Source organism: Ovis canadensis, chromosome 2 (assembly GCF_042477335.2).
Source record: "Ovis canadensis isolate MfBH-ARS-UI-01 breed Bighorn chromosome 2, ARS-UI_OviCan_v2, whole genome shotgun sequence".
Taxonomy (NCBI): Eukaryota; Metazoa; Chordata; class Mammalia; order Artiodactyla; family Bovidae; genus Ovis; species Ovis canadensis.
The window spans coordinates 247,411,085-247,434,464 of NC_091246.1; the positions used below are offsets into that span (position 1 = coordinate 247,411,085).

The 23,380-nt window shown below is 37.1% G+C and overlaps 1 protein-coding gene across 1 annotated transcript in view; it reads right to left on the reverse strand.

Moving 5' to 3' along the window:
- Positions 1 to 23,380, reverse strand: part of CLIC4 (chloride intracellular channel 4) — an 81,045-nt gene that overhangs the window by 14,844 nt on the left and 42,821 nt on the right. The window contains exons 3-4 of the mRNA XM_069575021.1: positions 15,238 to 15,363; positions 6,132 to 6,238 (exon numbers count right to left, since the gene is read on the reverse strand). Of these exons, the coding sequence (XP_069431122.1) occupies positions 6,132 to 6,238; positions 15,238 to 15,363 (233 nt within the window). The remainder of the gene's footprint in view (positions 1 to 6,131; positions 6,239 to 15,237; positions 15,364 to 23,380) is intronic.

Here is a 23,380-nt window from a genome sequence, read left to right on the forward strand (position 1 = left end):
GTTGCAAAGAGTCAGACACAACTGAGTGACTTCACTTCACTCACAGGCTACTATTGTTTTTTGTATTAATTTGACATATATTTTAAATCTCATAAGTTATTACTGTTCTATACAGACAGTATTCATTTATATTTTGTAATATATTTGTACTACTTTTTGGTTTCTCTTCCTTCCTACATCTCTGGGTATTCATTTGAAATCATTTTCCTTCTGCCTGAAAAGCTACTTTTAGTAGTATTTCATTTAGTATGAGTCTGCTAACATGAATGTTTGGTTTCTGTTTATTTGAAAATGTCTATTTTGCCTTTACAATTTAAATTCATAAATAAACAATGATTACTTTCTTATTGTTCAGTTGAAAAACTTGATGAACATATGTTAAGAGAACTGATTCTCAGAGCAGCCAAAGGACATAAAGTAGATATTATCCTATCTTACAGATACTGAGATAAAGGAGAAGAGAATTTGCCCTTTCTCAACATCAAAGAAAGGAGATCTGACATCTTGGAATTTGACTTGTTACAACTCCTTGATATTATAAAGTGAACTGTAAATTTCAGAGGCTCATAGAGGAGGCAGTAAGAAAAAGCTGACTGGTTAGCAAGTATATGGATCCAGTGGATCTTCCTAGTCCACGAATTGAACCAGGATCTCCTGCATAGCAAGTGGATTCTTTACCAACTGAGCTATCAGGGAAGCCCTTATATGGTTCCAGGGCTGTAAATGTAAGTGTCAAATCTTGAGGCAAAAATAAAATACTTGGAAGTGCTTGCTTTCACTTTTGAAGATTCAATATGCTTCTGTCAAAAGCAGTGAATACAGAATAAATATACATTAGATATAAGGACTTGTTCTTTGATCAGATTACAATGAACAGGATTGTGGCCTACAAGGAAGATAATACTGAATTCAAACACTGAAATAATGTCTCAAACGGCACTTGAGTGGCATGACCAGTCTGAGCAAGTTTATGATCTCTGATCTGCTCTAAATAAATCCTCTTCCTGAATTAATTCTCAAAAGTATCCAAAAGAAAAATAAAATATCCTAAATTTACAAGGTTTATAATGCACATTTACATTTGTAGCTGTAAGGCACTAAAATTCAGAGGCTAACAGAACATTACAATTGCTGCCCTGTAATTTTGGACTTAGCAAAATACCTGCAATGAAGTCAACTTGCTGTACTCGGCCAGTGTTAGTGATTTTTCATAGTTAAGAATGCTGGAATAAAGGGTGTATTAATGAAAACAAAGAAGGATGAATTAGTTTGATACAATTTTTATGTAAGAATATAAGGAATGGATAACAATGAAAAATGAGGTAATGAGAGCTAAAGAACATCATATAATAAACATAATAAAGTTTTGAAGACAAACCATCACAAAGGAATTTGAAATTGGCTAAGATGAAAATCTCAAGATAACCACTAGAAGGCAGTAGCAGGCCGTCAGAAAGTAACTCCTTTCAAGTTGATGTACAGCAAAACCAATCCAATATTGTAATTAGCCTCCAATTAAAATAAATTTATATTAAAAAAAAAAGAACGTAACTCCTTTTTTAAGCTCCTTGTCTTTTGTAACTAATAACAAGCACTATTATTCTCTAATACCCCTACTGTACTAATGCTGTATCTCTAAGAAGGTATTTCAAAAGTTCTCAAAAAAAAAAAATTACTAGGTACAACAGAGGCTATACAAATCATTTTTAAATTTAATTGTGAAAAATCAAAATATTAACAAACACTCTTACAAACACACAAACACACCAGGATCAGAAGTGTGGGGAAATGAATACCTTCATGGTGGGATGATAAACTGGTATAGTCTTTGGAGAACAAAATCTTTTACCTATTTGAAATCTAGCACAAGGACACCAGTGGCAGCATAGTTTGTCATAATAAAAACTTGAGGCTATCTAAATGTCAGTAGTGAAATGGTTAACTAAAAAATCCATATTATGGAATATTCAGTAGCATTTCTTAAAGTGAGGTAGAGCTACACTTTGAAATTGAAGTATTTCTACCATGTAATACATGATTAAGACAACTGCTGTATGTATGTATGTATGTATGTATATATACACACACACATATATATACATATATATACACACACATAAATACACATTTAAGTACAATGTGTGTGCACAGAAAAAAGGAGGAGACATCCTAACTGTTGGGGAACAGGTTATATGATACGACTCAAAAAGGACACTGAAGTTTTATTCATTTCTGTACTATTTTAACTTCTTCAATAAGCATGCATTACTCTATGAATTGTGTAATTTGAATGAGTAAGAACAAGGCAGAATGCATTAACTATAACAAGACAATTTCTGTTAAAGAAAAAGAATATAATTTTCAGTGAAGAAAAAATTATGTGCACTTACATCAATAAAACTATTTTAAAGCTATTGCTAGTTTAAGACGTAATCTTACACAAGCAATTTTTAAAGGTCTGGTAACACGTTGGCAGAAAACAGAGAGAGGTATTAAGTACTTCAGTTCAGTTCAGTCGCTCAGTTGTGTCTGACTCTTTGCGACCCCATGAATCGCAGCACGCCAGGCCTCCCTGTCCATCACCAACTCCCAGAGTTCACTTAATCACAATTAAATACCCAATACAGCTTCACTACTACAATGATGAACAATCATCCTCTGATTTCACACACTTTTTGGCAGAGGGCAGGCAGCGCAAGAGAGGAGGTAAATAGGGAGGGATAATAAACCTTGAATAAAAAGAAACTACTCAGAACCTAAAGATTCCTTGCCTCCATTTAAAAATGGGAATTGAGACATTATGGAGTATGCCTCTGAGGATATAATGGCAGATTTCATCACTGCTAAATTCACTGACCTCTTAAGAATATTATAAACATCAACAAACTAACAAATTATCTATGAGTTACATTTGGGAGCTTAATAAAGTATATAAATTAATGAAATCACATAATTGAAAAAAAAGTGTGAGATCTGGGACAGGTCATATGTAATTCATCCCATAAAAGTAATTACCCATTAATTTCTCCTTAATGTTTCAAAAGAAAACACAGTTACTCTCAGTCACCTTAGACATGTTACTAAAGGTTTATGTTTAATCTGTTTCCTTTTATTTTATTCTCTACATCTTTTTTGTTTACTCTGTACCCTGATATAAGCATTGGCCCTTCTGTTTCACTAGCCCAGCTGCTAATGCGTCCAAACATCTAATCCCTTACGCAGATAGAAGGAGGTCTTAAAAGGCCCTAAAATTGTCCAAACACACTGGATTTTGTGAAATATTTAAAACATTTTTAAAACCAATCAAAGACTTGCCTACTCCAATTTACCATGTAAAATGAAAAATCTATCAATGTGTATGTAGGCTGTTTATTATTTGGGGGAATAAGGAGGTAGATCACTAAGGCTTATTTAAGGTATTTAATTTATTAAACAGACAGATAAAAGACTTGCAACAAATATACACAAGGGAGACCCATTAAGCTCCAAAGTGATTTGGAATACTGTTTTCTAAAGTCTCAAGGCAGTGTGGGGGGAAGTTGCTTGGCAACTGGAATTCTTATTTACCAATAGGTAATTTAATATAAAAAGGCTTCTAAGTTATGCGTGCTTTAATCCATTATGTTGTTTGTTCTTATTGGTTACAGCATTCGAAGGACAGTAAATGTAGGTGGCTACTTAAGACAGGAACAAACTGATAGGAAAAAATAGAATACAAAGTTATACTTAAGTGAGTCACTTTCTCCCCTAGTCTCCTCCCCCATTCCCATCCCTCAAAGCAATTTTGTTTAAAGCAGACACATTTTATTTCCCTTTCCTCTTTACCAAGCATCAAAAGAAATTTCAACTGCCCTCTAGTTTCCAAGAGCCACACTGAGAAATAAAAACATGACTTTAACTAAGATAGTTCATAGAAGATGTTCAGCAAGAACATCTGGGTGTACAGAGAACAGTCCCCTGCAGGAAGGAAGGTATAACAGAGAAGAGGTACTGTCTATGGATGGGAGGGGCCCCAATGCACTGTTTACTGAGTGTATAAGACTCATGCAGAACCATTAGTCCAAAAAAAAAAGAAAAGACAATTACTGAGGAAATTGCTCCCTAGCTATGGCAGCTACTGAAACACATGTAATAGATGTAAGACAGGCCTAAGCACTAAAGTTTCCCCCTTCCCTATAGAAACATGATTTCATGCAGTGAATATCATTCCAGAAACCACTGAAATTCCATACTAAATTATAAAATGCTGCAATTTAAAAATTTAATAGTAATTTTTAAAAGCCTGAATAGCTTGGAAATCTACCCACTGAAATAACAGAAGGAAATCGGCAAATGTGTCAACTTTTTAAAAGATGTTTATTCTTGCTCAACTGGCACTGAGACATTTTTTCCCTTTGGTATTCTTGCTCATTTGAGCCATAAACTCCACCCAAAGAACCCCACCCAAGCTACCGAACAGTCTAAAATTATGACGGGTTATAGTCTTCAGGAATTGGCTCTTTGGTAATTACTGTTACTTTTAATTAAACACTAATGGAACTAAAAATCCTCTTGATGAAAGTGAAAGAGGAGAGTGAAAAAGTTGGCTTAAAGCTCAACATTCAGAAAACGAAGATCATGGCATCTGGTCCCATCACTTCATGGCAAATGGATGGGGAAACAATGGAAACACTGACAGACTATTTTTCAGGGCTCCAAAATCACTGCAGATGGTGACTGCAGCCAAGAAATTAAAAGACGCTTACTTTTTGGAAGAAAAGTTATGACCAACCTAGATAGCATATTCAAAAGCAGAGACATTACTTTGCCAACAAAGGTCCTTCTAGTCAAGGCTATGGTTTTCCTGTGGTCATGTATGGATGCGAGAGTTGGACTGTGAAGAAGGCTGAGCGCTGAAGAATTGATGCTTTTGAACTGTGGTGTTGGAGAAGACTCTTGAGAGTCCCTTGGACTGCAAGGAGATCCAACCAGTCCATTCTGAAGGAGATCAGCCCTGGGATTTCTTTGGAAGGAATGATGCTAAAGCTGAAACTCCAGTACTTTGGCCACCTCATGCAAAGAGTTGACTCATTGGAAAAGACTCTGATGCTGGGAGGGATTGGGGGCAGGAGGAGAAGGGGACGACCGAGGATGAGATGGCTGGATGGCATCACCAACTCGATGGACTTGAGTTTGAGTGAACTCCGGGAGATGGTGATGGACAGGGAGGCCTAGTGTGCTGTGATTCATAGGGTCGCAAAGAGTCGGACACGACTAAGAGACTGAACTGAACTGAACTAAATGCTCTCTCTATATATAGTTTTTGGCAAAAAGAACAATGCTTAACATCCCAAAGAGAAGAAAAGGGGAAGCAACTGAACGGTGTAGTTAGGACAAGGTTCATTCAATGGCACCTCTTCTAAAGAGACTTCCCTTTTACTATATGTAAGTTTGCTAAATGAAATGATAAGACAGTGTACTTTAATAAATAAAAGAAGGAGGTAGCATCTGTATTACACAAACCACTCTCACCAGGAAAATAGGACTTGAAGGGAAAACCTTAGTTTTAGGATACAGAGATCTTTGCAAGGCTGGTGTGTCCAAACGCTCTCTTAGAGCAGCTTCAAAAACTGCTCATTAGGGTAATCAGCACAAAAATCCACCCAGGATGACTTTAGGTTCCTGGCACCCAACAATAAACAAAAGCTTCAGTAACAGTTTAAGTTAAGCTTTATCAATCTATTCCAACCACTACAACCACCCAATCCACTGTTTCTGAGACAGTGTAATTTTCTGTATAGCTCCCTTAATGGTAACTTCTCAGAAGAATATAAGAACAAATTCATTCAATAAACATTTAATCACACACCCACCTTATGCTAGGCACAGTTAATCAACAAGAAACAGAGAAAAAGAACAATTTAAGGACTTACTCTGGTTTATCACCAAATCTCTGATCAACTCTGAAAGCTAGTTTTTAATACTTTAAGGAATGGCCTCCAAAGTAATCATTTATAATCATTGTCATAATAGGGTATTCTGATCTTTGTTCCTGTTTTTTGTTTAGTTTTGGAGGTTTTTGGGGGGGTAGGTAGGAGGGACTGGTTCTACACTGCTAATTCAACCACTTGGGTTTTTTTTTTTTTTTTTACCTTCATTAGCCTCTGGCCTTGAATTCTTGATATATGCAGAGAATTTGGCAAAGATGTCCATTCCAGCAGTATTTGATTCTGGGTGTTTTGGTGAAAGCTTTAAGTACCTAAATGAAAAATGTAATAATGGATTATAGAGCCTCCAAAGATACATTAGCATAAATTCTCTCAATCAAACCATTGTGCTAGTAGTTACTAGACGTCTTTTAACAGTTATCACTCTAAGAAATGCCATCATCAGCTTTCCACAGTATTTTTAAGATGTGCTTTTTCCTTAGGAAACAAAGTTCTGCACAGTGCTTTTGTTCACATATTAGTATTCTTGGCATCCAAAGGGCATCCGCACCCCATCTTCATTTTATAAATTAAAATTCTGGGAAAACAGTCTACTTGTTCAGAGAGTGGTGCCAAGCCAATGGGCGTCTTAGTAAGAGAACTCTAGAGCAGAGCTGTCCAAGAGAACTTTCTGTGCTGACGGAGATATTATATATCTGAATCGTCCAATATGGTAGCCGTTAGTGACTTGAGGCTATCCAAATAGGAATCTAAATTAATCATAATAAAGTTAAAACTCATTTCCTCAGTTGCACTAGCCACATTTCAACTGCAGAGCTTTCTCAGATAGGAATGCCAAACAGACATCTTTGGTATGCCATGCACTGAGCCCGCCGTGCACAACAGCGCCACAGAACCCTGGCAGTAGGAAAAGAGTCTGGACTGGCCAAATTCAGGTCAAGGACAAGAACAGCAGGAGGCCCATCATTCACTTTAGCCCTACATTCAAGACTTTCCGAAGCTTCCCATATATGAAATACTGTAAGGGTGACACTGAGCAACAGAAAAATAAGACATCAGAATTTTGCTAACAAGTGCTCTGTTGTGTTATTACAAAGTCTGTCTACTTTGAGAAGAGACATTTCATGACACAACAGTTTTTTTAAAAAGACACACACGTGTATTTTGTACACTTAAATTTCAAATACACATACTTAATTTTTATTTCTCCCTTAAATTGGAAAATACACATGAAAAAGCCCAATTCTTTACTTCTCCCTTCAGCAGAGTGCAGCAACTCGTCAGAACTAGAGAAATTCAGACTCTTAGCACCACCTTAGGAAAGATTGTTCTTTTCTTAAAAGCCCTGCAAAACTTCCCTGGAAAATGGACTGGGGCAGTAAAACAACAGAAAAAAAATCTTACATTGAACTAGCTATTCAGATTTATTCATACATTTTAAGATGCTTTCTTACGACTTTTCTTTAAATTGAAAACAAAAAAATTTTTAGGAAAGAAATTTAGTCCAGTTGAAAGTTGTAGTTTCAGGCTAGTTTTTATATTCTTATTTTTTACGTTTACCATTTTAAATTCAAGAAAAGATATCTTCTAAATTAGACATAGTACTATACTGGGAAGGAGAATACCTATATGCTCAAGTTATTTCCTTTTTAATATCTATTTTTAAGCTTGAAAGGTTCTTTATAATTAGAAGTTAAATTAACTACATAATGAGCTTTTCAGTGAATGATTACAGTAAATAAATTTCACCTCAGTGTATGTATATGTATATTATATATGTGTGTGATGTGTGTGTTTATATATATACATATATAACATGGTTTTTTTCCTGTTAACTACAGAAAACTTTATCAATCTCTCTCTCTCCTTTTTTTCCCCCCTGCCTGAGCTGAAACAGTTAATTCCAGCTTCAACATCCCTGGATTTTCCTTGACTATGAAAAATAACCAGCCTGTAGTTTAAATATTTCCACCACTTATAATACAGTACCTTCATTGACTCATTCCAAAGAAAATATGGTGCAAGGAACAAAAGCGCCTCTTCAGTACACCTATGTCTTCCTCTAGCCAAGTTTCCAAATTTACTCTTCTTTTCCCCAACCAATATTTAAGAGTACCTACTTTTTCTAATGAAGTAAACTTCATAATTCTCAAAGTACCTTACAGGGAAATAGATTTGAATTATAGATTATTTATATATTCATTGTATGCATCTATTTATTTATTCTAATAATTAGGTATGTGTCAGAAGTTGTACTAAGTACTGGGGTTATAAAGACAAACACACAGAATCATACTTACCAGAAACCTATTTTAATGAGTAGGTAAAAATGTAGGACTTGCAATCAGCGTATCCTTTATTACATGGAAACAGATACTATATAACTCTTTAAAAAAAAAACAAAAAACTACTGTTCTCTAAAACAGGTTAAACATGCCCTATTCTTCTCTAAGACAAACAATTAAACTTGTATTATTAATTTAATGCATACAATACTATAGGTACAAGAGACCACTCAACCTCAATCTCTCATTTTGCTAGAAGGAAATTATATTTCAGAAAACTTATATAGTTACCCTCAAATCACTGGATTAAATAAAAGTATCATCAAACTCACATCTCCTGTTCCCAAGTCCAGTGCTGTTGTTTTTGTTTGATTACAGATCAAGTTCAAAAAGATAAATCAAATACTAAACCATTAGGTCCAAAATCAGTTGTCAACTATTTTGCATTTCCCCCAAACACTGGATTTTAATAATTCATTAGTAGTAGTATTGGCAAACTGCTTGACTAAGCAATACCTTTCAACTATTATGAACATTTACTTTAACATTTAACGAAAGTAAATGATTAATAAAAGGCTATGTCAATCACAGAACAGACATGCACATCCAGGGCACTGAGAATTTAAGATCAGTCCTTTTTCACATCCTGTATCACACCCTGACTAGTATTTATGGTAGACTAGCTAAGAGTCTGAGTGAACGCCGGGAGATGGCGATGAACAGGGAGGCCTGGCGTGCTGCGATTCATGGGGTCGCAAAGAGTCGGACACGACTGAGCAACTGACCTGAACTGAGCTAAGAATATTTCCATCCTTTAAGAAAAATCTCAGACATTTTCTCCTTTCTTGTGTCAATATGAGAATAAAGGGTGGTTATACAAGTCTATTAAATTACTCCTGTAAATTCAAGTTTCATTGTTATTTCTCTTAAAACAGAAGGAAAGAAAGAAAAAAGGCTTAACAACAACAGTTTATAGAACTTTTCTCCAAAATTATCTAGCTTCCTCTATCCTTCTCTTCTTTTATCAGTAAGTGGGCCAAGTATACAAGCCTGCTTCAGTTAAAAATCCAAATTTCAAAGTTTTTAAAAAGCTTCTGGTGGGGGGCGGGGTGGGGGGTGGCAAAGTAGTTCCTTCTTTCAAGCAAGGGGGAAACTGAAAGAAATACCCCAGAAGAGAAGACAGTTTCTCCATTAAAACCTATAGCTATCTAGACTAGCAAAAACTCCTTGATTTTAGCTTTTCATTAGTCTCTAAATTCTAAACAACTCTAGAATAGCTTGTATTTGTCATGATTAAATCAGAAATGTTCACATGAAAACCCCTTTGTTTTCAGTTTCATCAAATGCCAAAAACCTGTTATTAGAAATGCTGGATTCTAGTTCACCAGCTTATACAACTCTTCTGCCTTTTCTCCTCCTCCTACCTGGAAACAAGAAGGCTTACAATCAGTGCAAATAGGATCAACTAAGGACCTGAATACACAGAAGAACTGTACAAAAAAGATCTTCAAGACCAAGATAATCATGATAGTGTGATCACTCACCTAGAGCCAGACATCCTGGAATGTGAAGTCAAGTGGGCCTTAGGAAGCATCACTATGAACAAAGCTAGTGGAAGTGATGGAATTCCAGTTGAGCTATTTCAAATCCTGAAAGATGATGCTGTGAAAGTGCTGCACTCAATATGCCAGCAAATTTGGAAAACTCAGCAGTGGCCACAGGACTGGAAAAGGTCAGTTTTCATTCCAATCCCAAAGAAAGGCAATGCCAAAGAATGCTCAAACTACCGCACAATGGCACTCATCTCACACGCTAGTAAAGTAATGCTCAAAATTCTCCAAGCCAGCCTTCAGCAATACGTGAACCGTGAAATGCCTGATGTTCAAGCTGGTTTTAGAAAAGGCAGAGGAACCAGAGATCAAATTTCCAACATCTGCTGGATCATGGAAAAAGCAAGCGAGTTCCAGAAAAACATCTATTTCTGCTTTCTTGACTATGCCAAAGCCTTTGACTGTGTGGATCACAATAAACTGTGGAAAATTCTGAAAAAGATGGGAATACCAGACCACCTGACCTGCCTCTTGAGAAACCTATATGCAGGTCAGGAAGCAACAGTTAGAAATGGACATGGAACAACAGACTGATTCCAAATAGGAAAAGGAGTACGTCAAGGCTGCTTATTTAACTTATATGCACAGCACATCATGAGAAACACTGGGCTGGAAGAAGCACAAGCTGGAATCAAGACTGCCGGGAGAAATATCAACAACTTCAGGTATGCAGATGACACCACCCTTATGGCAGAAAGTGAAGAGGAGCTAAAAAGCCTCTTGATGAAAGTGAAAGTGGAGAGTAAAAAAGTTGGCGTAAAGCTCAACATTCAGACAATGAAGATCATGGCATCTGGTCCCATCACTACATGGGTAATGGATGGGGAAACAGTGGAAACAGTGTCAGACTTTATTTTTGTGGGCTCCAAAATCACTGCAGATGGTGACTGCAGCCAAGAAATTAAAAGATGCTTACTTCTTGGAAGAAAAGTTATGACCAACCTAGATAGTATATTCAAAAGCAGAGACATTACTTTGCCAACAAAGGTCCTTCTAGTCAAGGCTATGGTTTTTCCAGTGGTCATGTATGGATGTGAGAGTTGGACTGTGAAGAAAGCTGAGTGCTGAAGAATTGATGCTTTTGAACTGTGGTGTTGGAGAAGACTCTTGAGAGTCCCTTGGACTGCAAGGAGATCCAACCAGTCCATTCTGAAGGAGATCAGCCCTGGGATTTCTTTGGAAGGAATAATGCTAAAGCTGAAACTCCAGTACTTTGGCCACCTCATACAAAGAGTTGACTCATTGGAAAAGACTCTGATGCTGGGAGGGATTGGGGGCAGGAGGAGAAGGGGATGACAGAGGATGAGATGGCTGGGTGGCATCACTGACTCGATGGACGTGAGTCTGAGTGAACTCCAGGAGTTGGTGATGGACAGGGAGGCCTGGCGTGCTGCGATTCATGGGGTCACAAAGAGTCGGACACGACTGAGCGACTGAACTGAACTGAAGACCTGAAGACCTCATCCTAGAGAAAAGGCTGGTCCCTGACTGCCCTAGAACAGAGGAAAGGGAAAAGAATGCATGTGATGATCCCAGAAACACTTCCTTCTCTCTCTTTCATCCTCTAGAAGCAAGTCTGCATGACAGAGAACATGCTGTTTGATCAGTATTTCATATTATGGGTTACAGAACCCACTAAGGGCAAAGTACTCTCAATGCAAACATGCTGCTGCTGCTGCTAAGTCGCTTCAGTTGTGTCCGACTCTGTGAGACCCCATAGACAGCAGCCCACCAGGCTCCACCATCCCTGGGATTCTCCAAGCAAGAATACTGGAGTGGGTTGCCACTTCCTTCTCCAATGCATGAAAGTGAAAAGTGAAAGTGAAGTCGTTCAGTCATGTCTGACTCTTAGCAACCCCATGGACTGCAGCCTACCAGGCTCCTCTGTCCATGAGATTTTCCAGGCAAGAGTACTGGAGCAGGGTGCCATTGCCTTCTCCGAAACATGCTGCTCCCATGCATATAAACAAAAACTCATCAGAAGTTAAACCTCCCCTACTATTTAAAAAGGATTCACTAAATTAAGCTGGACAACCACTTTCAGTCCCACTTGGTCATCACAGTAAAACCAACTCCCTTCGCTTTCTATCCTACCCTTCCTCTAAACTTGAGCTAGCCTTCAATTTCGTACTCACTAAAGCACAATTCCAATTAAAGACTCACATTTTACCTTTAACAAAAGTCAAACTCAACCAAATGAAAAACAGAAGAGGAAACAGGTTTTTGAAGGCATATAGATCTAGCTTTGAAAGGAAGTATGCCAACTCTGCTCAGGTGGCGCTGGTGGTGAAGAACCCGCCTGTCAATGCAGGAGGCATTAGAGAAGCAGGTTCAATCCCTGGGTGGGGAAGATCCCCTGGAGGAGGGCATGGAAACCCACTCCAGTATTCTTGCCTGGAGAATTCCCATGGACAAAGGAGACTGGCAGGCTACAGTCCATGGGGTCACACAAAGTGGACACAACTGAAGCGACTTAGCATGCAGCATGCATATACCAACTCTGCCACCATTAACTGTGAAACCCTGGACAAATTATTTTGATTACTCATCTTCAGTTTTTCCATGAAGTCTTGGAGAAGATTGAGGTACTCCACAAAATACTCCACAATGCACAGTGCATGGCACATAATTAGCACTTGAATGTTAGTTAATAACAGCAGAGGCATTAGTAACATCAAAAATACTACCTTCTATTTAAAGTAAAAATTTTAACTTTATTTAGAAATGCTCTTCAGAATATAAAGTCAAAGTTGTTAGTCAATCAGTTGTGTCCAACTCTTTGCAATCCCATGGACTGTAGCCTGCCAGTCTCCTCTGTCCATGGAATTTTCCAGGCAAGAATACTGGAGTGGGTTGCCATTCCCTGCTCCAGGGGATCTTCCCTACCCAGGGGTTGAACCCAGGTCTCCCGCATTGCAGGCAGATTCTTTAACCATCTGAGCCATCAGAAACATCAACATAAAAACAAGAAAAATTAACCACAGAGAGAATTTAGCAGATTATAAACCCTTTATAACAGAAAGATCTCCCAATTTTTTAAATTAAATTATTTAAATGAAAAGATCATCTCTGGTTAGAGTATCTCTTTATGCCTAAATGAAATGAAGCTAAATTTCTTATATATGAAAAACAAAGTGAAGAAATTCCCTGGTGGTCCACTGATTTGGACCTGCTGCCACTGCTGAGCACCCAGATTCAATCCCTGGTTGGGGAATTAAAATCCCACAAGCCATACAATGTGGCCAAACAAAAAGTGAAAATGTTTATTTTCAAAGTCCAAATCAAATTAAAAATGCTACGATGTCTTAGAGAGTCCTAGATGCCAACAAATTAGAGTATTTTAATATTAGCTCCATTAATATTTATTATGGAGCTAAGATTACTATAACTTCAACATTATTACTTAGTATTTATTCCCTCATAAAAAAATAAGAATAATGAAATTTTTTGTTATTGCTGATATTGTTGAAGAAGAAGGTTAGGAGAGAATGTGTAAAAATGCCCCCATTTTACTGAAATGGTATATCATGTTATCAGCATACTGACTTCAAAAATGTAAATATCCTTGGAAGGATTTATACCATAAACATTTCAGACTATGATTTGAAACAACATAGTTTCCCTTCCAGAAAATGAATGTCATTCAAACTGTTTCTCTATTTATAATTTAATGTTGATACAATAATCTACAGTTACGGGAGAAAGACTACTTTCATTAGGGTCTGAGGATAAACTAGTGAATATGGACCTTTCCTCACAGCTGACAGACTTTAGAAACGAAAAGGGTAAGATATACATACATACATACATACATACACAAAAAGAATAAAAAGAGATCTGGCAGGTTCTATGTTCTCGCAAAAGTTATTTCCACTAAGTTGAATGAATGTTCATAATAGTTCGTTACTGATGTATATAAAGCTTCAGTTTCTATAGATCTTAGTTTCAGTTTATCAGTATTGTAACTATACACATGGTCTGAAGGAAAAGTTAAACATAGTTTTATAGATATTTGTCTACAGAAACTTTACTAGGGATGGAAGGTAGGTTAGGACTCTTGGAAAGTAGAGATAAAAGAAGTTTGAGGTTCTCAGAAAGACAGGAAGGCAGAGGATAAACTTTAGAACACAGGATTAAGAAAATGAAATTTTAAGCTCAGTATAAAACTGCTGAATAGAGGGCAATTCTGTTCCCAATTGAAGATGAACTAGTTGCAAACAGAGATATCATTACTCACATACCTCCTGGCAGCCTTCCTACCATCTTCAACCCAGTCACATCCTTAGGTCCTCCAAAGAAAGTTTATTCAAAATTATTTTTCTGCTTGGAATGTTTGTCATCTTCTCATTCACCTGCTGAATGCCAATCTTTTTTTTTTTTTCAATTATAGCTTAATTCAAATGTTAACTCTTTCTCTAAAGCCTTTCCTGATTCCACTCACCTTCCCCATAGCACCACTATCTGTCCATACTCAACTGCACCTCTAGAGAGCAGGAACTATCTCATATTGTATCCATAGAGCTTTGTTGCCCAGTAACTGTTTGCAGAATAAACCAATGAAGGAAGGAAGGAATACTGAGTAACTATTATTTTAGAACTCTCTAACTCAATAATCCCATTCCAAGGAAATTTATCTGTATGTGTGGAGAGTAAAGACAACTAACAAGAAAAGGCTTGGGCCCCCAAAAAAGAAACCTGGTTTTCAGGATAATCAAACTGGAAAAGCCTAAAAGCAATCAATGAGGCTTTGAATCTATGCCAAGATTACAAACCTGCATAGTTGCAGTTTAGTTAACTGTCATTATAGTACATTTATTTCTCAATTACATCTCACATTATAGACAATAGCTGAGTACTTTTCACATGAGCTAATATGCTGGACCAGGGGATCTAGAACACCTCTAAGAAATATATATATATATAAAAGTGGAATCCCAGGGACACAAAGTAAAAAGTTAACGCCCTTGGGCAGTAGCTTCAGAAAATTACCTATAAAATGGCCAGATAGGAAATCTCCCAGCAACCTGTACCACACTCCTGCTTAGACATTCTGGCTGGGTTCAATGTGAGTATGTCTTTCCCCATCTCTTCTTATCCTTAAACTTCACTCTCATTTTGGGACCTCAAATAATTAGTCTTTCCTGACCTATCTCACATATCCCAAACCTACTTTCACCAGGTATTCTCCAGCTTACTCCGATTCCTACCTTTCTTAGTATGGCTTACGGGCCTAGCCAGCAGCCAATTCTGACATCTGTGTAGCCTTATAATGAATGAAGAGAAGTCCTAGTCATTCCAACTTAATTCTGGGACAATTTAACTTAAGTACAATCAAGAGAAATGTCTCTAAGGGCCAAATAAGACAAAGCTTTAAAAAATGGAAATATTTCCAGGCATATTTTCTTGGATACTCACTTGGGGGGGCATAAGACTTCTTCAAGAAATTCTTCAATCTTATTTACATCCGTTTTGACCTCATTGTTGAAAGTTATAAATGGTGGGTGGGTCCCCGGAGCCAAGTTCTGCAGGTCTGCAGGCTTCCTGTTAGGCAAAACAGTGGTCAAAATCAGGTCATTTTTAACTCTAACTAAAGAATGCAACAATACTTTACATTCTCAGAGTGATTCTAAATTTTAAAGTATATAAAAATGAATAAGAAAAAATATACTTTTTCCACTAAGTATAACAGCCGCAATAGTACTCTAGTAAGAGGCAAACCTCCACAAAGCATATAATTTATGATAAGAAATTTTTAAACCTTTGATTTTAATTACAAAGTCCTTCATTCATGTTCCAAATTTAACTGAGGTATTTATTAGAAATGGAGATAGAATGAGGGGAAGAAGACTTGGGAAAGTCAGTCTCTAGTCTAAACCCTGGCACTACCTCACTGTGTAAAGATGGACAAACTATTACTTCTCTACGCCTTTTATTTTTTAAATAAGGGAGAAGAGTAGCTGACTGCCACAGTCCTTTTCCATAGCATTTCAAATTCAGGTGTTATTTCCTTTCCATTTTCCAAATCCAGACTTGATAGAAGGTCACAAGATTTGACTAGTATGAAAATACTTTAACATATAAAACACAGCATAAACAAAGATAAAAGGCAACATAGAATGGACAAAATATGATAGTAATTAAGAAGGACTCTGTCCAAATTAAAAAATTCTAATAGGTATGGGTCAAAATAAATTGATAAGTAACAGATAAGTGAACATATGGAAAAATGTCCATAAATCCAATTATCATAGAAATTTAAAATTAAATAGTGAAGACATTTTCCTCCTGTTAATTAGGAAAAACTGAAAATACATAGAACACTAATAAAAATGGTAAAACTGGTATGCTGCCCTATTAAAAAGCAAAATGCCTCACCTAAGCCCAGTGAATCCTAGAATCAATAACATGACCAGATATGATGTGCATCCTAATGACAAAACATGAAGCATTCATCACCACCTAACCACCATTCTTACCAAATCAAGCCTCCTAGGGCAGCTGTCTCTCAACCTGTGATCTAGGGAACCAAGTAAGGGGAAGCCGCTCAGTTGTGTCCAACTCTTTGCGACCCCACATACTGTAGCTTAACCAAGCTCCTCCGTCCATGGGATTTTCCAGGCAAGAGTACTGGAGTGGGTTGCCATTTCCTTCTCCAGAGGATCTTCCTGACCCAGGGTTCGAACCCAGGTCTCCCGCATTGTAGGAAGATGCTTTACCGTCTGAGTCACTAGGGAATTCCTTAGGGAACCCAGGGTGCCCTGGAAAAGGGAGCGGCTGCCCACGTCAGTGTTCTGGCCTGGAGAATTCCATGGACTGTATAGCCCATAGGGTCGCAAAGAGTCTGACACGACTGAGCAACTTTCACTTTTTCATCAGATGTCCGTGAGGTCAGAACCACTCGAATAATAAAAAGACATCATGTACCTTTTTCACTCTCGTGTTGTATAGTGGAATTTTCCATAGGTTACTTGCAGATATCACAAAGTAACAAATACAGAAGCAGATATAAGAATCTGTCTTCTATTAAGGAGGTCATTAGATATGTACAAAAATATTAAATAATGCCACTCTTCTCACTAATTTTGTTTTGGAGAATAAAGTTATTTTTAATTAAAAATAACTGCGATGACAATGAGTTCGTGACTGTTCTACTTAAATGAATTAGTAAATAATTATTTTAAATTTCTAACTTTAAATAGAAATTTAAAAATTTTATTCCTCATTATAATTTCTAATATAGTAAAATCAATATTAACTGAAAGCTCTTTGAGGTCCTCAATAATTTAAAAGAATAAAGGGGTCCTGGGACCAAAAAGTTTATTTATAGGAAACATGAGGAGTTATAGGACAAAGGTAAGTGATACCACAAGGAAGCAGTCAGCCAAATCTAGAATTTGGGGCAATCTATAGTTCAACTAACTGGATTTTCACTAGTCAATGGCAGAAGGACAAAAAGCCACAAGTGGGAGTTAGAAGGGATTGTTGTAGATTAAGAAAAATTTATGATACATAACAACCAAATATGAGTTTAATTTGTCTGAATCCTAATTTGAACAAACCAGTGAAAGAGAAAATATTTTGGAGACAACTAAGGAAGCTGGGGCTGGGGAGAGGGGAACCTTTCCAGGGGGTCAGCGGTAAAGAATCCACCTGTAATGCAGGAAGACACGGCAGGAGCTGTGGGTTCAGTCCCTGGGTCTCAAGGAAGATCCCTTGGAGAAGGAAATGACAACCCACTCCAGTATTCTTTCCTGGAAAATTCCACGGACAGAGGTGAATGGGGGCTGCAGTCCATGGCATTGCAAAAGAGTTGGACACGACTGAGTGACTAAACAACAGGGAAACTGGATTATACACTGGGAACTAGATATTATAATGGCGTTGTGGTTAGGTAAGGAAATGTCATTATTGTTTGGAGATATACAGTGAAATAAGTAGAGGTGAAATGACACTATTCCTGGGTGCACTTTGAAATATTTCAGGAAAGAGAAAAAAAAAACAAAAAAACGGACAAAGCAAATGGAAGCAAAATCTTGATAACAGAACTGAAGCTATGAGGAAGTTGATTCATTTTTGTATATGTTTGAGAACTCTCATAATTAAGAAGATAAACTTTAAAAACTTAAAAAAATAACACATTGCTTCAAAGAACTTTTCCCCTAGTACAGACCTTCCTTCCTTCCCTCCTTACCACAATTTGAATAAAACAAAGGATATCTTTAAGTGAATCATGAAGGTAAAATATTTTGTCATTAAAAACAATTTTTAAAATAGAGTGTACCCAAAAATCTATACTCAGTCCAGCTTATCAATTTCCCCTGGGTTTATACACATCAATTCTCTCTCTCCCTTTCTTTCGCTCCCCTTACCACACACACCCCATTAACTCTCTCTCAGTTCAGGTCTGGAGAGTTCCTCATCTACTATTATATTCCAATCAAATATACAAGGACTTAGTGATTATCCAAATAGCTCAAATGTTCTAACTCAGGGCCTCTCTCTACTCAAGTTCTACAGCATATCTCCTTCCCAAGCCAAAGAAAAAATAAGACTATTTATCAACTTCTGCAATAACCAAAATTCCAAAAGAGAGCTTTTAAAAGTCAAAATCTGATCTGATTTTCAACTCTTATTCTTTTACTGAGCATTCTTTGGTTGGACAAGGTAAAGTTGAACACAAAATAATTGGAGTACATGGAACGTTAGCAAGTCTTCCAGACACATATTCAGTTAAACAGTGAGGTATGGCTAGAGGGTCCCAGTAACTTTTATGTAAGTACTCAACTCCAAATCAGAACTGTTCTGGTTTTCATTTCACTGGTTTCTTTTTTTGTGTTTGGCTCTACTGCATGGTTTGCAGAATATTAGTTCCTCTGACCAGGGACTGAACCTGGGCATGGGCACACGGCAGCCCTAACCACTGGACCACCCGGGAATTCCCCCTGGTTTCTTTTTGTTATTCCTTCTTACTCATCATCTTAATCACCTGTTCTTTGATCATTTAAGGGTCCAGCATGTCCAAGATGGTAGTCATCTCCCGTTTTCAAGTTAACCACTCATACTCTCACTCAGAATCACATTTGTTCCCACTTATAATTTATTTCCTCCTCAACTCAGAAAGACCATACACAAAGTCAAGAGTGCGGAAACCCTAACAATTTAGGGTTTATACATTTATTTCCAACTCCTAACACTTAAAAAAGTTAAGAAAGCACAAAGGTAAGAAAGAACAACAGTATCTCATCACTGCAAGGAGGGCTAATAAAACTGTATAAAATACACAGGAGAAAGAAAACATACATCTCTTCCATCAATGCCAGTAATGAATAAGAACATCCTTTAGTCTGTCACACACAAATTGTGGGCACCTGGAAGACACCTTTCTCACTTCAAAGTTATAAAACGTATCCACTAACGTTCTTATGATTAACAAAGCGTCCATTAATGCTTAAGCATTAGGGAATCATTTTTTCATGAACAGGGCAGAGTTAGGTAAAAGAGAAGAAAGAAATCAATGCTGTAAAATAATCCGTAAGGGAGGGTGGCAAAACAAATCACAGTTATCACTCCTACAATAAATTATGACAATTTTCAAGGTTTCCAAACAAAAATATTTGTTAGAGGAGGGATAAAGTTAGCATGGTGGAGAAGAAAGAATCAGAAAACCAAATAAAAAGAACCTGGTTAAAGTCCCAAATTGAACAGTTCTGCTATTCATCAGCTATGTGATTAAATAAATCACAACCTCTCTGGGTCCGGATTTCCTCATTTGTATTATGGATATAAGACTTGGTTTATCTGTAAAGATCAAATCAAACAAAGGGTATGAAAGTGAACTAAACTTTATACAAGTGTTCACGGAAGTGACAATTTTAAATTCTATTTGAGTCTGATGGTTACTTAGCATTAGCTGGTACTAAGAATTTGATTAACACAGAAGTGTGTAAGTAAAGTGAAACCGTGCACGACTAGTGGATAGTCCTTTTTTCTGCTGAAAGGCTATATAGATTTTTTTTTTTAAGGTGATGATACTATTTTCCAGGATTAACTGTTGAGATGTAGGACAATCATGTTAGGTCCTTGCTCCAAGTGAAAGTAGATTTGAGAAGAAACTTTAATGCCTCTAAACAGATCAGCAGATTTCAAACAGACAAACTGTAAGCACCGAAGCGACTCATTTAGAAGCTATTATCAAGTCAACAACCAGATAGAATCTAAGATTCTTCAACTTCGAGTCCTCACTTGGTACTCTAAGGTCTCAGGTGTTTTGTTTGACCCACAAAGGCTCATTTTTACAGAGGCTTCACAGAAACTTGACGTTTCAGGAACTGCAATGTGAGAACAATGAAACTGAACAGGCAATGATTAAAATTTTCAGGACATCTTTGGTTTATTTCATAAAAGGCCTTCAATAAGTATTCAGCAATTAGTTCAAATTCATTCAAATGTTTCCCTTAACGGATATCTAGGAAAGTAAAGTGCATAGAATTCATGCCTTGATATGAGAGCATGAATATTCTCCAATGTTTTGGAGGCTATTTATTTTCAGAGCTACTCATCAGAGTAAGTCTTTTTTTATAGTAGTCTTCTATTTAGATGGAAAAAAAATTATTCTGTTATTGCCTATTTTGTTTCCAGATGAAGAAAAGGAAATATATAAAGAGAAAAAACTAAAAGAAGAAACAGAAAGAGAAAGAAGGAATGAAAAGGAGGCACCTTAGAGAAGCTAATACTTTAAGCAACTTAAGTGGCTTAACTTCAATTAAAATTTAATTCAGTACAAACAATTGGAGGCCCTCAAGCCGGTGGCTCAGTTCCAGCAGCTTGGTAAAAATGAGTATAGCACAGCCACAGGAGACTGGAGATGGTTCTTAAAAATAACCAACTGTAACTAGTTGACTCACTAAACAGAAATAAATACTAAGGATGTAGACTTATTTGTTAATTGAGTTTCCTTTTAAAACTTTAAAGGTTTGATTTTTCAGACATAAAATTAATTCACACTAGTCAAGAGAATGCTAGACAAAGTATATGGCAAATAAGCAAAAAAAAAAGAAAGTAACACAAATCTTCTGGTTCAGATCACTTTACTCCTATTAATTATCCTTCACTAGATTTGCTGTATTCTGACTAATACTAAGTCACACTGAATGACTGAATTGTTGTGGACATCAAACCACACACACCAAGATCCCAGTTACTAAGCATCTGCCTATGTGTACCCATTCAACTAGTTAAAGGATTTTATTTATTGTGATCAAGTGTGGTATACTGCTGATCCCTTTCTACTTTAAGGTCAATTTGTGGAGCAATCATTTTAAAACAAAATAACATCTATGAAAAGGTATCAAATACAACTTTTATAATTCTTAACAGATTTATAGTTTATAAGCAGAATGTATACTGGTAACAGGGCTTTCCCGGTGGCTTAGCAGTAAAGAATCCACTTACTATGCAGGAGACACAGGCTCGATCCCTGGGGGAGGCAATGGCAACCCACTCTACCATTCCTGCCTGGAGAATCCCATGAACAGAGGCAGCCTCGTGGGCTACAGTCCATGGGGTCAAAAAGAGCTGGACACGACTCAAGTGACTGAGCACTCATGCAGACACACACTGGAAACAGGTTTAGAAAACCTTTCACTTACAATCCGGTTTTCTAATCCAGCTCTTAGTGGCCTCAACAGGATTTCCATTTTGAAATTATCTTGAAAAAGAACATAAAGACACATGGCAATGAAATTCTCCCTGTCTGTCTCTCTCTCACACACACATACCGAGAGTATACATGTGATTCAGAACACATTCACGAGACATGTATCTTCAACTGTGGGACCATTCTAACAAGGGCTTCATGTAGCCCAAGTCAACTTTACAAAGGGAAAGGACAGAGTCTGTACTTTCCTGCCTGACCAGCAGCAGGAAATGAATGATTTCTCTAAAAGGCTGGACTGTTCCACTCCACTTAGTCTCTCTGTACATGTTATTGAAGCTGCTGTTTACTAAAGACATACCTGGAACTCAAACTGATCTCTCAACTTGCTAAAGACTATTTTCAGAAGGGTGGAACCACAGAGACATGATAATGAAAGCAAATTACCTCAATATACTTGGAAATCAGATTTTGTTCTGAGTTTATAAGTCCTTTTAAGATATACAGAGCAGTCATTTTCATAGTTCCATTGTAACATTTTTAATTACTTCAAAATTGTTAAAGTTCAAACTATCACAGTCATCTTCCAAACTTTATGCCATGATAATGGCAGCTTACTGTAGGTCTGACTCACACAATATTACAAACGGTGTGCAGGCTTCTAAAGCAGAAGGAAATTAGTGACACCACAAAGGATCAGAGTTTCAGTGTTTAAGATAGGAACGGAAAATGAAAACAAATACTGCTTAGACTTTTAAGGGGGTCTTCTCCAATTTACTTATTTTCTCTGACAATATCATGGAGGAGGAATTTTATGCACTGGTAATATAACACTGCTTTTAAAATAAAAAGCTAATTTCTTTTTTTTTTTTTCAATGTTTTTTGGAATCTGTTTCCTAAGATATCTTTTATGTATTTATTTATTTATTTTGTTGTTGTTGTTGTTCAAAATTTCTTAAAGTTATCATTTCTACTCTCAATTCCCCAAACCAGAGGAGTTTACCCTAACAACTACATGGCCACACACAGCTACATCCAAGTCAGTGTCTCAGTGTGACGGTCTCTCTCATTACTGTCCTCATGCTTTCTTCTTTCTCTTGCCCCAGCCTACCTCTCAGGCTTATCTGGGCTCTAACGATGCTGATCTCTGATTTAGGAACTTCTGAGCACAGTGAAGATAGACAGTGGAAGTCTTTAAATAAAGGTCTTGATCACTGCCATGAACCTGTTAGCCAGAAAGGCCCTGTAACACCAGTGTGATAAAATAATCAATTCTATTCAATGAAAGGTTTGAACATGGTTTGATATGAGTAGTTTCTAATAAGCATGGTGAAGATATTTAACATGTAATGGACACTGAAGAAATTTCGATTTATTTTTCCCTTCCTCCTTCCTGAGATTAAAAATGAGGTAACTGACCTCGAAGATGAGATAGCTTGCCCGAGGTCCCAGGGAAACCAGGGACAGGGCTCTCTCTGCACAGATCCAGGCCTCTCTGCCCGTCACATTTTCTACTACGCCATGGTTGCTCCCCTTTTGATGATGTGATAACATCTTGAAATGTGCCCCGCATTTTATTATTTTCACTTACATTTGCCTGAAGCTTTTGTTCAAATGGCAGTTGATAAAAACTTAAATTCCTCCTAAAGCCTACAAACTTTTTTTTAATCTAAAAGTTCTATAATATGATTTCAGCATAAACCAAAAATTAGGTTTAGAAATTACTCCCATGAAAGTATTAAGGCAGCACTGGCAGGCAAGCAACGGGAGGCTGCTCCAAGTCTCACAGGGGCATATGAATACCTCCAGCATAGTCATTAACACCAATTGAGCTTCAAAGAGAACCTGTCATACAGTACCAGAACTAGAAACTGGCTTGTTCCTATGGATGAAATGTCATGTAAC